The sequence below is a fragment of the Crocodylus siamensis genome, chromosome 2, assembly GCF_052110815.1.
Source record: "Crocodylus siamensis isolate JL-2025a chromosome 2, ASM5211081v1, whole genome shotgun sequence".
In the NCBI taxonomy this organism is placed as follows: Eukaryota; Metazoa; Chordata; order Crocodylia; family Crocodylidae; genus Crocodylus; species Crocodylus siamensis.
The window spans coordinates 56,034,699-56,049,573 of NC_143396.1; the positions used below are offsets into that span (position 1 = coordinate 56,034,699).

At 45.5% G+C, this 14,875-nt stretch overlaps 1 protein-coding gene across 1 annotated transcript in view; it reads right to left on the bottom strand.

The window, feature by feature from the left end:
• Nucleotides 1-13,837, bottom strand: part of SCFD2 (sec1 family domain containing 2) — a 402,095-nt gene extending 388,258 nt beyond the window's left edge. The window contains exon 1 of the mRNA XM_090035923.1: nucleotides 12,849-13,837. Coding sequence (XP_089892049.1) covers nucleotides 12,849-13,689 — 841 coding nt within the window. The 5' untranslated portion in view covers nucleotides 13,690-13,837. The remainder of the gene's footprint in view (nucleotides 1-12,848) is intronic.
• Nucleotides 13,838-14,875: the final 1,038 nt, after the last annotated feature.

Genomic DNA, 14,875 nt, shown 5'->3' on the forward strand with positions numbered 1-14,875 from the left:
CATTCTGGATGGAATAGAGAAAACACTGAAAAATAATCTTCCTCCACTTCCCATACTCTCATAGCTCCTGGCGACTCTAAACGGTAAACAAGAATTGAGACTAGATGAAACCTAAAGGGAAAAATGTTTATTATCATGCCTACACAGTCAAATGGATTGCAGATTGGCTGAAGGGTCGTACTCAGAGGGTGGTGGTGGACTGGTCATATTCGACCCGGAGAGAAGTGGGCAGCGGAGTCCCCCAGGGCTCGGTCCTTGGACCCATGCTGTTTGATCTCTTTATCAGCAATTTGGATGACAGGGTGAAAAGCAACCTGTTTAAATTTGCTGATGATACCAAAATTTGGGTGAGCATGCTAGTAGGGAGGGAAAGACTACAGCAAGGTTACAGGGGTGGGCTAGCAAAAACAGGATGCGTTTCAATACTGACAAGTGCAGGGTGCTGAACTTGGGCAGTAGTAACCAGCAGCACACTTACAGAATGGGAAACTCCTTTCTTGGGAGCATGGAGGCAGAAAGGGATCTTGGAGTCATTACTGACTCCAAGATGAACATGAGCCGACAATGAGAGGTCACGGTTGGCAGGGCTAACCAGACCTTGTCGTGTATCCACAGGTGCATCTCAAGTAGGGCCAAGAAGGTGATCCTCCCCCTTTATGCAACACTGGTCAGATCACAGCTGGAGTACTGTGTCCAGTTCCGTGCACCCCACTTCAGGAGGGATGCAGACAACATTGAGAGGGTCCAGAGGAGGGGCACCCGCATGATCCAGGGACAACAGGGCAGACCCTACAATGAGAGACTGCGGAACCTGGAAACAGGGCAAGGGAAGCCATCCCTGTCCTGGTGAAGAGCCCTGTGGGCTTTAAATGCCACGTGTGCCACCCAGCTGGGTGGCACACTCGACAACTTAGAAGCTATGGAGCTGGGATTCAAGGTTGGGGGAGCTGTCCCCAGCCCCACTTTCCCATGCCTCCAGCTTTAAATCACTCTGTGTGCAGCTCATCTGGGGTTGCATGAGGGGATTTAAAACTGGTGGGGGAGGGCCTGTCCAGAGAAGGCAAGCTGTCAAATAATGAGCTCCACCAAGGGCAGTGGTGGACCAAAGCATAGCCCTCAAGTGTCCTCTCAGTGGAAAGCTTGCCTGTGCACCTCTCCAGACGTGGTGCAACAGGAATGCCTGTACAGTCCAACTCTCATCCTAATTTCCTGCCAGTAAGAATTTCTCTGAAAAATTTCTCTGAAATTCTTATACATAGAAATAAACATCTGTAGGCAGCCTTTGTTATGTTCAATGTCCAATGCTTCAAAGGATGGGTAAAAAAAAAAAATTCCTTCTGACAGACAGCAGTCAAATACCTCGAAGCATCAGATTACCAAACATCTACTACACTACAATAGGACTAACTCTATACCCCAACTTGGGGACTGCAAATACCTGAATCCACCTATCACCCGTGCCGATTGCGGAACCAAGAACTCCTGATACTATCATAACTTCCTTTCCACAATGTAAAGTAATTCAGATTCTTTGCCCTAATTATTGCTGAGAAGAACATTTCAAAGTTTAGTCCTCCCATTGGAAGAGTCCCTACTATTTCTGTGAACAAATTGTTCATTACCAGACTTAACTGACCGTGCTATAAGACAAGATACCAAAGGAATTTGCTTCTATTACATCTAATATGAGAAAAGATACTTGCTACTTTGGATCTTGGTTCTTCCTTGATCTGAACTGAATTAGCTAACATGTGAAGACAATTACTGTAGGGCTAGAGGCAGTATCAAACCAGGTCTCAGTAACAGACAAGGCCACTACCGCTTCATCCATAGCATTTTGAGGCTGTGGGCATCTACTAATCTTGTTACTTTGGGTAAAGTTGTTGGTAACAGATTAAGAATAAATATCTAGTTGCTGGTTAATTTATTTGATGAAACATTCTTGGGAACTAATACATTAGCAGCATTGGAGACACTGGAGGAAGACAGTACACAGAGACCCTTGAAAGAAATAGAATTTTTGGCATGATACTGGTAGTCTATACCAGTGTTTCTCAACCTTTTAAGTAGGAAGTACCCCCTAACACTCAATTTTCTCAGAGATTTTATATTTACAGACTAACATGTGCCATATGTTGGAAGAAGGGCTGTGTATATAAGACCATGATATGACAGATGTCTGAACTGTTGTGGGTAGGGTTGCCACCTTTTACACCAGGGGTGCACAACTCAAGTATGTACCTGGGCTAGAGGTGATGTTGGCCAAAGCTAGGAGGGCTGAACATAGTGCCAAGCAAAGCACGGCACACCAAATTATTACTGAGGAATTTAACTGTTTAAGTTGCACCAAATTTTTTCCCATCGTTCTGAGAGGAAAAGAAGGTGAGAGATAGAGAGATTGTGTGTTGGGGTACCCGCGTACCCTCTGCCTGTGTCTCACGTACCACAGGTTGAGAAACTATGGTCTATACCCTCTCAGGTACAAGTTACATAGATCTGACCTTACAATGCTGGGAGTTTATATAACAGTAGGCTGTAACAAACAGCAGGTTGGGTTGTCAGAGACAGGGAGGCATGGCACCTGTACATGAACAAAACAATTGGATACTTCAAGAGCTTCCTGGTTTGCTAAGGCAGGAAGCTATATACCCCTCCCTATTTACAAAGCAGAGAGAAGTGATGTTATAGAATCACAGAGGAGTAGGGTTGGAAGGGATCTCCAGAGGTCAAACCAACCCCCTGCTCAAAGCAGGATCATCCCTATCCAAACCAACCCATACAAGTTCATTCCTAAACTATGTAATCAACCCTGCTACATAACTAAAAGGTTTATTGACCAAAGACATTAGAAGAGCCTAACCTGCCACAAGTAAAACAGGAGAAGGAGGGATGTCAGCATCCCACTGTTGCAAGGGTTATTAAAATACCCTTGAGAGATCCATGGAAGAGGGCCACACTAGTCTGAAAGGCTAACTGCACCACAGAGCTGGTGGATGAAAGGAGGGAATGAAAAAGAATGGCTGGAACCAGTCAGAGTGTCAGCAGAGAAAAGCACTCAGACCTCCTTCATCTTCCATCTCTCCCTAGTGGAGTCATACTAAGACAGGTAGGTTATTGGTATTGACACTGTTCTTATGCATAATATTTTTCCAAATTAGATGGTTACTTTGATCGTAAACTTGCTATATATTAGCTAACTTTTTAGATCTACTCTTCAGCTGTATGTTAGAAGCCAGATATCTTCTCAGAAGCGATATCCATTATCTGCAGGAAAAATAGGGTAGGGCCTTGTTATAGGAAAGCGTATTTAGTCTGACTTGAGACTTCCCTTGTAACTGTGCCACCTTTCTGCAGCAGCATATTATTCCATTTTCCTATACCCCCATGCTACATTTGAAATAGCTTTCATTTTCTTTTTGTGACATGTTTCCTCTGTCAGATTCCAACTCAAAAACATAAAAAACCCAAACACTATACACAAGTGTTCTGCCTAGCCTTTCAATGACAAGTAAATTACTGGGGGAGAAATGACCAACATGTAATGCACAGGTCAGACTACAGTCGTCCCTGCATCAGCACTTTAACTATACTTCAACTACAGATGCCCACAGAAACTTTTTAGCCAGTGATAAGTCACATAGAACCAAAAAAAGGGTGGGGAAAGGAGCAATGTGTGAAGGATGGGGAATATCTAATTTTTTTTCTCGCTAATGTAAGACATATCCTTGTTAGATTACTGCAGCTTTACAAAATTAGATTACTGCTTTTTTTTAAGCATATGGAGCTCACAAGACTCCTTTTTGGTGTCTAAATCTTCAGGAACTACCACTACTGGTTATGTTCTAGTTCAAAGGTGCTATAACTATTTGAATTTGTTATTTAAAATTACCTCATCAGCTGGAACTAAGTGCAGCTGGAGCTGGTTGCACCTCAAGAAACAAAACTTGCCCACCACCTCCGCAAATGGGTCTTTTTAAGTGTTATCCAAACACCACTGAAGTCAATGGGGTCTTTTCATCAGCTTCAATGAACTTTGGATCAGGGCCTGTTCCATCTTAATTATATGGCTACTTAATTTTTTTGTGGTTAACCTTATCCAACTAGAGCCATCTGTAATTAGATTAAAAAGCAATATTAGGTGACTGGATTCTGGAAGACCTGCCACCTTGTAGATAGCCAGTGGGCTTTAGATATTTCTAGATCTCAGTTAGAATGTAAGCTCAACCTTATTTTAAGTCTGTGAACCCATACATCTGTTCTTTAATACATGCCACATGACAAACAGAACTTCCAGCTCTCAGGCATTCATTCATATGAGACTCATTGAGCTTGACAAGGGTCATGAGTTGTATATGAGAGAAAAAATGGGCTTTTTTTTGCATTTTTTCAGCCTCAAATCTTTATGCCAAACTAGGACCAACGTATTCTCTACCTGTCCATCTATATATTAGCAAATTTACAACCCCTAAATCACCAACGCTTTGGCTCCACCAGTGATGATAAATGGTGGAGAATATACTGTTCAAGATGCAAGTGTTTTTACCATCATATCACCTAATTACCACTGACTTCAATGAGAAATGAATACTTCAAAGCAAAAGCATTATTACAGCAGAAGTATATTACTTGGGAGGCCAGACACCTGGCCTGCATGATAAAAATCAAAGGATACCATAAATGCTCAGGACTTCCAAAATGCAAATCAGAATGCTTATTTTAACTTCCAAAATACATATCTAAATGCTTTAATTTGAAGTACCCAAGCTTCAAACCACGGCCTGGCTTCATAATTAAGTGCATTAAAACTAATCTAAAGACAATGGACACCCATAGAGAGCTCTGAATCTGCTACTGCCTGCAAACTCAGATAGCACTGGCTCATTCTTCTAGATCCAAAGGCCCTAAGTTTAGTGCCCACGGATGATCTGAGAAGCATCTTTGTTACAAGTCAAGGCCAATATGGGAAACCAGGGATCAACCCAATGCTTGAACCTTTACTGTTTAGCATACAGGACCAGATCGGATACCTAGAAGACACTAACAGACTCTTCTATATGGTGTAAAGGAACAAACAACAAGCAGCAAAAACTTCAAAGTACCACACAAATTTTAGCATGGATTTCTGTTTGAAATCCTGGGGTTTGTCATGTGAAGCACATGCAGATGTTTGCACATGTAGCCACGTTAATATTGAGCCGCATCCTTAATAGTGTGTCACAGCGATCCAAAGGGCCATGGCACCCTGGTTGAGATGCACTGCTTTCAGGGACAGGGAGTTGTTTTTGTTTTTTTATAACTTCTATGGACATGTATGTGCATATGCAGGAAGTGATTCTCACTTCTCCACAACTTTCTAGTAATCAATATATCTACCGGCTAAGGTAGGACTGGTCCAGCATGCACCTGAAACTGAAAAAAGCCCCTGAGTGCAGTTCAGTGACCACTCAAACCTGTATACAAGCCTACCTAAGACAAAATAATCTGCAGTAACTTTCTAGTAGGTTTTACTCCTATCTAAAGCTACCTGTTGTCAGGCTGTGACCTTGAACACAGCAGCTCCCCCTGGTCTGCCACCTCCCCAGGAGAACCCTGGGGCAGACATAGGTGGCTGCATCTGGGCCTAGCTGCATGCCCACTCCCTGCCACCAGAGTGGCCAGTCAAGGTCAGCTAATCTCTTATCCCTTCCCATATAAGGCCCTAACCCAGAAGGGAAAGTTTCCAGGCAACAAAAAGCAACGTTGTACCTAGGCTGCTGCACTCCTGAATCATTCTGCCATGACTCTGATGGATTCTCTGAACACCTGGCCCAGCTAGCCTCTTAACCTCATGTTTTGCCTGATCCTCTGAATACCAGGCCTCGCTCTGGCCTGACCTCATGGATACCAGATCTGGCCCCACTTTACCTCATTCAGCCCTCATTCAGCCTGACCCCCTGCATCACCTACTTGGTTTCCCAGACAGATCTCCTGGCTTTGGACCCCCTGGCTTCTCCCAACCCTGAGATGACCCCCAGACCTGGCAGCCTACACCCCAGCATGACACTCATTCAGTGATACTGGTGTGCCACCACGTAGCCAAGCAAACTGTAGCTCTGGCAACAGTGACCAAATACAAGTCTCATGTAAACAGTGGACAAGAAAACAGCAACCATCCATCCGCCTGGAACACGGTGTATGCACAAGGGCCACCCAGACCTTCGATACATATGCCTGGGCAGGAATTTTCAGAGGAGTGGAGGCTGCCCAGACCTTCCATCCTCCCTTTAGGCCATTGAGATAGAATCCAAAGACCAGACTGAGTCCAGATGTTTGGTGGCTCCATGGCTGTAGTTGTATAAGTGTCTGGGAATTGAACCTAGGTCTCCTGTGTAGTCACAAGGCTAGTTACCCTCAGCCTCTCATAGTTTCATAGTAGCTAGGGTCAGGAGGGACCTGAACAGATCATCTAGCCTGACCCCCTGCCACAGGCAGGAATGAATGCTGCATTTACAAGACCCCAGACAGGTGATCATCTAACTTCTTTCTGAATTTGCCCAAGGTAGGAGTGAGGACAACTTCCCTAGGAAGTTGATTCCAGAATCTGGCCACCCTAACTGTAAAATATTGCCTCCTGATCTCTAACATAAACCGATTCTCCATCAGCTTATTACCACTGTTCCTTGTCACACCAGGTGGTGCTGGGGAGACTCTTATTTGCTGATGATCTCCCCTGATGAGTTTGTAGGCAGCCACTAGGTCCCCCCTCAGCCTCCTCTTACTGAGGCTGAACAGGTTCAGGTCCCTCATTCTCTCCTCATAGGGCCCATTCTGTTGCCCTCTCACCAAATGGGTGGCCCTCCTCTGAACTCTTTCCAAGCTGGCCACATCCTTTTTAAAGTGCGGCGCCCAGTACTGGAAGCAGTACTCCAATTGCGGCCTAACCAATGTTGCATAGAGGGGAAGTATCACCTCTCTGGACCTGCTTGAGATACGTCTTTGGATGCATGACAACGCATGGCTGGCCTTACTGGCTGCAGTCTGGCATTGATGGCTCATGTTCATCTTGGAGTCAATAATGACTCCAAGATCCCTTTCCGCCTCTGTGCTTTCAAGAGGGGAACTCTCCAGCTTTATGTATGCTGTGGATTCCTTCTCCAAAGGCAGTACCCTGCATTTATCTACATTGAAACCCATCCTATTTTCATCTGCCCACTTTTGCAGTCTGTCTAAATCTAGTTGCAGCTTCTCTCTCCCTTCAAGTGTGCCCACCTCATCCCACATCTTAGTGTCATCAGCAGACTTGGACAATGTGCTTTCAACCCCCTTGTCCAAGTCACTGATGAAGATGTTAAACAGTGCAGGACTAAGGACAGTGGGGTCCCCCAGGGGGAGATGCTCACATCTCGGCCAGGTTGAGTAGGACCTGTACACCACTACTCTCTGGGTGCACCCCATCAGCCAGTTTTTTACCCATCCGGCTGTGTAGGCATCAATGCCACAGTCGCTTAATTCATTAATGAGAATGGGGTGAGAGACAATGTCAAAGGCCTTCTTAAAGTCTAGAAAGACTACATCCATGACGACACCATCATGCAAGGATTTAGTTACCTGGTCATAAAAGGCAAATCAGGTTGGTCAGGCAGGACGTGCCTTTGATGAATCCATGCTGGTTGCACCTGAGTATGATCTCCCCTGCTGGCCCCCCACAGATGTGCTCCTTGATGATTTTCTCCAAGATCTTCCCAAGGACTGAGGTGAGGCTTACAGGCCTATAGTTACTTGGGTACTCCTTCCTCCCTTTCTTAAAAATGGGGACCACATTAGCTGGTTTCCAATCCCCCGGCACCTGGCCAGATGACCACAAATGCTCACACAGCTGGGTCAAGGGCTCTGCGATGACCCCTGCCAGCTCCCTCAACACCAGATTCTACCACTGAACCACAGTGGACTCCAGACAAGAAAACAGATTCTTGGTTAAGAATGGGGCCATTACGACAAGTGATAAAAACTAACATATTCGCAGCTTTGTATTTTAAATGAACCTGTTCATCAGAAAGAAGAGAAGGTTGTACAAAAGTACTCTAGGAAGTATTTGGAAATGGGATTTTTGCGGATAGGTATGAACATGAGCCACAACCTCAACATGCTGCTTGTTACAAATATTAGTAAACCAAAATTTAAAATGAGGCAATTTTCAGCACTACTTAGAAGCCACGCACAATTGTTTTGCTTAAACTACAAACTGAAAAGCGTTACAGGACAATGGGTTGATAAGCCTGCCCTTCATCAATAAATTCAATATACAAGGACTGCAAAAACTTCTCTAAGTTGCTTATTGCAGAGACAGGGAATTCTCACACAACCAGGAAAGACTTGATCTTACCAGCAACAAAGAGGTAACGACTTCTATTGCAAGGAGAAGAGAGATTCAGAAGCAAAAATGTTTGAATTTCATTTTCTAATGATACCAGATAACCTCTGATAAAACAAATGGTTGAAAATCAGCATAAAGGAATAACTACCATCAAAATAAGTATTCTCTGCTATGAAATTGATTACACTAGCTGTGTTAAAAGTGCTAATATTCTGACATTTGTCAGGTGTGAATTTAGCAGAGAGACTTCCTGTTTCACCAATCATTACTAAGACATACTATAGTAAAAGCTATTTTTAAAGCTAGGAATGAATCCACTGGAAGCAATCCTATTGATTGGATGTGCTGTCAGAAGCCACAGTGAACACCAGCAACTATTTTTGCACAATGAGGTTAGCTGGCTATGACAAGGAAAAGCATTAATCCATTTAAAGTTACCTGGAGAAGTTAGAGAGTTTTTAATAAAGGGTTTGATATGGGCAAGTAGTGGCCAGCAAAAAGGTGGTGGTTGACAGTAATTTATTAAACTAAGAAGTTTCAAACCACTGGACTAAATGACCTTCTGGCTTTAAACCTGGTTCATACTCTAAAGCATGGAGACACGAAAGCATTCCTTTAAAATAAATCAATAAGAAATCACCATAATTTTCCTAATGTGCATTTCCCCCCAATTTTTTATGAAATTTTCCAGCCTCAGGGAAACACCAACTATAGAGAATAATATCAACTGCCACACTTCAAATTTACCAATAGTTATAAGCAACTAAAATAGGGTTTATAACAGGGAGCGTCTGGCACTGTTGATAAACAGTGCTACCAGTCCTACATATAGTAACATTTTTAAATGCTACATAAACATAACAGTGTGACCCAATGCAGAAAAACAGATCTTGTAGGCACTGACTTCCCAAACAACACGCTGCAGATGAAACGAAAATAGCTTAAGTCAATTTCACACCTACTACTTCAACAACTAGTGGACAGCCATGAAATGGACAACAGAGATACAAGGACATATTAAAAGATAAAGAATATCCCTGCCGCCACCGTACACAAATGAATGTCACTATAAAAAAAAAAAAAAGTCAGTGGTGTATCTTCATCTTAACATAAATAAACGGGAATAACATGCTTAGAGAAGGGTAAAAAAAAAAAAAAGGACAGAGTTGAAAAAAATTAGCTTGTCTTACTTTAGTTATAAATAAAAATAGGAAACTACACAGATTTATAAAGAGAGAAAGTTACATAGAACGTTTGCTGCTATTGACTCTAAAAATCAGCGATTTCCAAATTTTGGGGGAAAACAGACCCTTGTCAACCTTCCAAATGTCATGGACCACCATGTACCCTTAAACTTTCAGACAAAGCATAGGAAGAAGAGCAAACCATGGGCTGCTTGCCACAGTGATACACAGACTGCAGCTTGGAAACCACTGCCCTACATTAATAAGGTAGGTCATCCAGCCTGCAGGACTTCTCTCTGGCTAGACAGTGCAACTCTGGATCCAGCCTGTGGGACTTCTTTCTCCTGTTGCTCCCAGAGGCATTCTGCCACTGCAGCCAGAAGCCAAGGACCTAGAGCTACTCCTTTCCGTACCACCACAAAATATCCAGGTTTTTATTTGCCACTCAGCTTGCAAAGTCATGACAGAGGAAAAAGTGGCAGCAGCACTGATGCCCCTGAATGCTGGCCTTGCCGACACTACACCTGTGGCAGCCACAGCAATAAGTCCCAAAGGCAGTACCAGCCCACCAACTCATTTGAAATTGACACTCTTGAAGCTGACACTCTTGCTCTACATCAGGGATGTCAAACTCAGAGCCAGTCTGATCTAGCATATAGGGCTGATGGGGTACACACTGCATGCTGTAGTCTGAGACCTAGAGCAGTATGATGGGCTGTATATTTGATGTCCCTGCTCTACATAACACAAAAAGTGACAGGCCAAGCAGTTAAGTTAAAGGTAAATGTGACACACAGGAATTACTTTTTTCTTTTTTTTTTTAAATAGTCACACAATTCTCATAATTTACTTGTGAGACTCACTGCTACAAGACAGTGAAATAAACCTCTTAGTAGGATTGCAGAGTAATTAAATACTTATATAATTAGGTAGTATAACTATTACTCTACTTAAGAGTACCAAGGTGGAATTTTTTTAATTGAGTGGTTTAGGAACCCAGGCTCCATTGAAAGTCAAAGAAGACAGAAGCAGTAATTTGGGAGGACCCTTCTAATACTGTCCTCTACATCTACAGGCAATCATTTGTCCAAAGGAAGCCCAAGAATGTCTTTTCCAACCTCTCTTACATACCACAAACACAAAGTACTATAGTGGGAAAAAGCAAAGACAAACCTACAAAATGCCACAGGTAAAAAAAAAATGAAACAAAACAGGAGACAAAGGCAAAATAAGTCAAACAGGAGTTTAGCTCCTAATCACTCAAGGCTTTTTTTTTTTTTTTTCAAAATCTCACTACTTATGTAAGGAAAAGCATCATCTTGTTTCAGGATACAAGTATTTTACTGAAAGTGGAAATAAACAACTCTTAAAAGGAGGATTATCATAACATTCTCTAATAAGGAAGTAGGTCATATGTGCCCTCTTCCAAAACATCTAATAACAGCAATTGCAAGAGCCAGGCCTAGTTGCTATACAGGCACAGTGGGCGTAGGTCCACCAGGAAACTACAAGCCTCCTCAGTTGTTAGAGGAAGGCCACTATGTAACCACTAAATGCCTAGGACAGAGGACGGACAAAAAAAAAAAAAAAAAAAAAATCAGGGAAAGGAGTGAGTGTCAAATATTCTAAAGGGGACATTGAGCAGAGAAACCCTATTAGCACCCACTGTGCCTGGAACATATACAAGGAGCTTATGGATACCACCCAGTGAAACTCTGCCTGGAGACATGCATGGATGAGTGAAAGAAAAACAAGTCCCACAGTCACCTGGGTCCCCTCCAGACCGCACCTCCCTCCTGGCAGGGTAGATGGATAGCTTGGCCAGGACCAGAAGGAGGTTAAACAGAAGGTCCTGAGGCTTTGTGGGGCTATATACAAAAAATAAGAGACACGGGGAAAAGTGTGGGCAGAATCTTAATAATAAGCTCTTGGGAAAGCAGCAGAGGGGCTGCAGCCTGGTTCACCTGAGGCAGGCATCTGCCAGGGTATTCCTCTGACTATAGAAGAGGCAGGTGTTGCAGAAGAGCCTGTGAAGCATACCAGATACATACCCATTCCAATGGCTCTGTGCAGGAGCCACTGACTTAGAACCCTGGGGGCTCATGACTTTAAGGTGGAATACACACTGGTCCACCAGGGATTCTAGCCTTCAGCAAAAGTGTCCTGCCATTTGGCTTGTGGGAGAAACATGAGGGTGGGATGGCAAATGATACAGAGCATGACGGCATAGAGCTGGTGACAATGGACTGTTCAGAAGCAGACTGGTTTGATATCCCCCAACCTACCAAGGTGGTGCAGTGGTACTGAACTAGATAGATTGGTAATCATATTCAGCGTGATAGCTGCCATCTCTGCTCTTTGGGAAAAGCCTTGGAATAGAGATGAGTTACTTATGGAGTGGCAAAGTAGGATGTTATCCTTTTCCAAGGTTCTTCTCCACCACAAAATATACGGTCCTGGCCTTTTCATGAGTCATCTTCCTGCCATTTGTATGCACCTTGCCCGCAAGTTCTTCTGGTCTTCTGTGTCTGCATTCAATATAATTTTTCAACATCTGCTAAAAATGTTCTTGCAATTCTATCAAGCCCTCAGTAGCATGACATTTATACATAGGTCCTTTTACCACCTCCATCACTAGTATCTAGTTGTGCTGTAAGTAACGTTACTATTCGTTATTCATTCTCTAACTCGTAGGGGAAGTTTTAGATGCAATATAATATATTATTGCTGTATTAATTGTTTATTTAAAAATTAGTGTTTTTATATTACTGTCGTATTTCTAAAACGATGTCAGGAAAAAAATTCTGAAGCAGGTTGAATAGACATTTATTTGGCTGGGATGGTTTAATTAGGGCCGATCCTGTCTTGAACATAGGACTAGACTAGATGGCCTCATGACATCTCTCACAGCCCTACTTGCCTATAATCCTCAAGTTAAAAATGATCACATTCCTCAATAAAATTGTTTGTGCTTTTATAAGCACTTTGCATCCAGAGATTCCAAACACTTTCTAGACCACAAAGTGAATCCCCTCCAAAGTTAAGACATGGAACCTGAAACAGGACAAAGATTTCCTCCAAGTGAAACAGTACATAGACCCATAACTCCCAACTCCACTGCTGGCTCTCTATTTACAGCTGTGTTATGCATTTTAATGACCAGCACTGGGCCACAAAGGCCACATGTGTATCATACTCCTTTGTATGCTAACACTGAAGTATATGGATGACCATCATAACATGAATACCATCCACAAAGGACCCTGGGTCTCAACTGCTATGCCCTCCATCCCAGGCATTGTTTTTCTTACCAGTGAGATCCAGTGTCCTGTCTATGAAGATGACAGAAGCTCTGCCTTGGGCTGTTTTCCTCCGGTTCTTGGCCAGGGCATAATTTGCCAAATCCCCTGCAATGAACTTGCTCAGTGTCCCAATGGCAAAGCTCTCCTCTCTCACATCCAGGAACTCAAACAAGGCGTTGAGGCCCGACACCAGCATCCGGATTTGAAGCTGCAGCTCAGTGGGAAGCGAGGCGAAGTCGAGGTCACTCAAGCTGCTGAGCTTTCTCTTCTCAGGCCTGGAGGAGTTGAGGCGAAACAGGTCCTGAGGCATCAGGGGGAAGAGGGAGGAAAAGGCAGGCATCACAAAGAGGTGCGCAGAGACAGGTGCCAGGAGCAGAGGCGCGTGCAGCACCTCAGCCGTGTAGCCCAGGTTGCCCATCCACTGGCACATCTTCTCCTCAAACAGCTCGAAGGCAGCGGCCACGCTGCATGCGTCATGCTCAGTGCCGCCGCGCTGGGCCAGCAGGTGGGCAGCGGGGCTAGCGGCGGTGAACACCACGCAGTACTGGAAGCTGCTGAGACTCAGCACATCGCGGATGGTGTCGGCCGTGCGGCCGCGCAGGAGCCCGCTCACCACAAACAGCGCCTTGGGCTGCCCCGGCCCACCCGCCTCGAAGCTGGACAGTTCCTTCACCCGCAGCGCGCCGGCCGCCAGCAGCCGCGCTGCCCCGCCGCCGCCCCAGTGCAGGCTCTCGGCGCATGCCGCGTCCAGGAACACCACGGCCCGCCGCGCCTTGGCCAGCACCGGCTCCCAGGCCTGCCGGCAGAAGGACAACGCTGCCGCCGCCATGCCACTGCCACCACCAGACATGACGCGCCGGGCGCGGGGCGCGCAGCCGCACGCACCGAGAAAACCCCACACCCGGACTCTGACAGCAACAACAGTGCACACATGCTGCAAGGCCGGCTGGGAGGCGCGGGCATATGACGTACTGAACACTCTGCCGACGCCGATTGGCTGCGTGGAGGCGTGACGTAAGTAACAGTGCCAAGAGTTCCAGCAGCGGCGGAGCTCACCTCTGGGAGGGGGTGTGGCAGGTGCGCTGCGCATGCGCAGGTCACCTGCCTCAGAAGCACCGCCCACGGAAATGACTTGAGGTCACGAGTGCCAGGTGCTGTAGCGTCGTTGTTGCTGCTTCCGGCTGCGTTCGGCCCAGGGGGTTTTTCACTACGAGGAGGCCCTGCAGCCTCTCCCTGCCTTTCGCTCATGGGGCTTTTGGCCCGCTGATATGTCCTCCACAGGAGGTCTATATTGAGCAGATTCTTTTTGGTATTGGGTGGTGGAACTGGAGCGTGCTCCATACACTCCATGCATTGACCTGGTATTACGGTGCTTCCAGGACCGGTGCAAAAAAAAAAAAAATTAAAAAAAAAATTTTCACTACGAGCGCAAGGCGCGCTGGATGCTGTCGTCACGTCTGGTGGACTCGGGGATCTATCTAGTCGCTCTCGCGAGTGGTGGCACAGGCTGCAGGGACTGGGGTGCAGGCTGGGCACGGTGCTGGCCCTGGGCCCTGCTGTTCTGCGGGGTGGGGGGAGGCACATGCCTGGGGGGGGCTCTTTGCTAGCCTGAATTTAACACCTTCAAGTGGTTTTAAACACTGGTTTTGCCACTCAAAGGAATGCTACTTTAGGCCTGGATTTTCTCTGATCTGCACGGTACCCAGTGCTTGTTCCGTTCAGGGGCGGCCACTTCCCACGGGTTGCAGTCCTCCAGTATCCCAGGATCTATCACGCCCCCCCACCCCCACCATCGAGTAGGGATAGAAGCCTGTTCCTGCTCACCAAACCCCACGTGGCAACTGACAGCCACAGCTTCTAGTCCTACCCCTGCTTGCCAGGCTTCTCTTGCCATGGCACAGCTGTTCAAGCCTGTGGGTTAAGATCAAGTGTAGTTACAACCACCTTGAAGTGTGTAGTACAGACCTGTCCAATACGCTGCTGACAGGACCCCCTTCAGGAGGCTACTATAGCCTCCCAATGGGAGGATCTCAGCT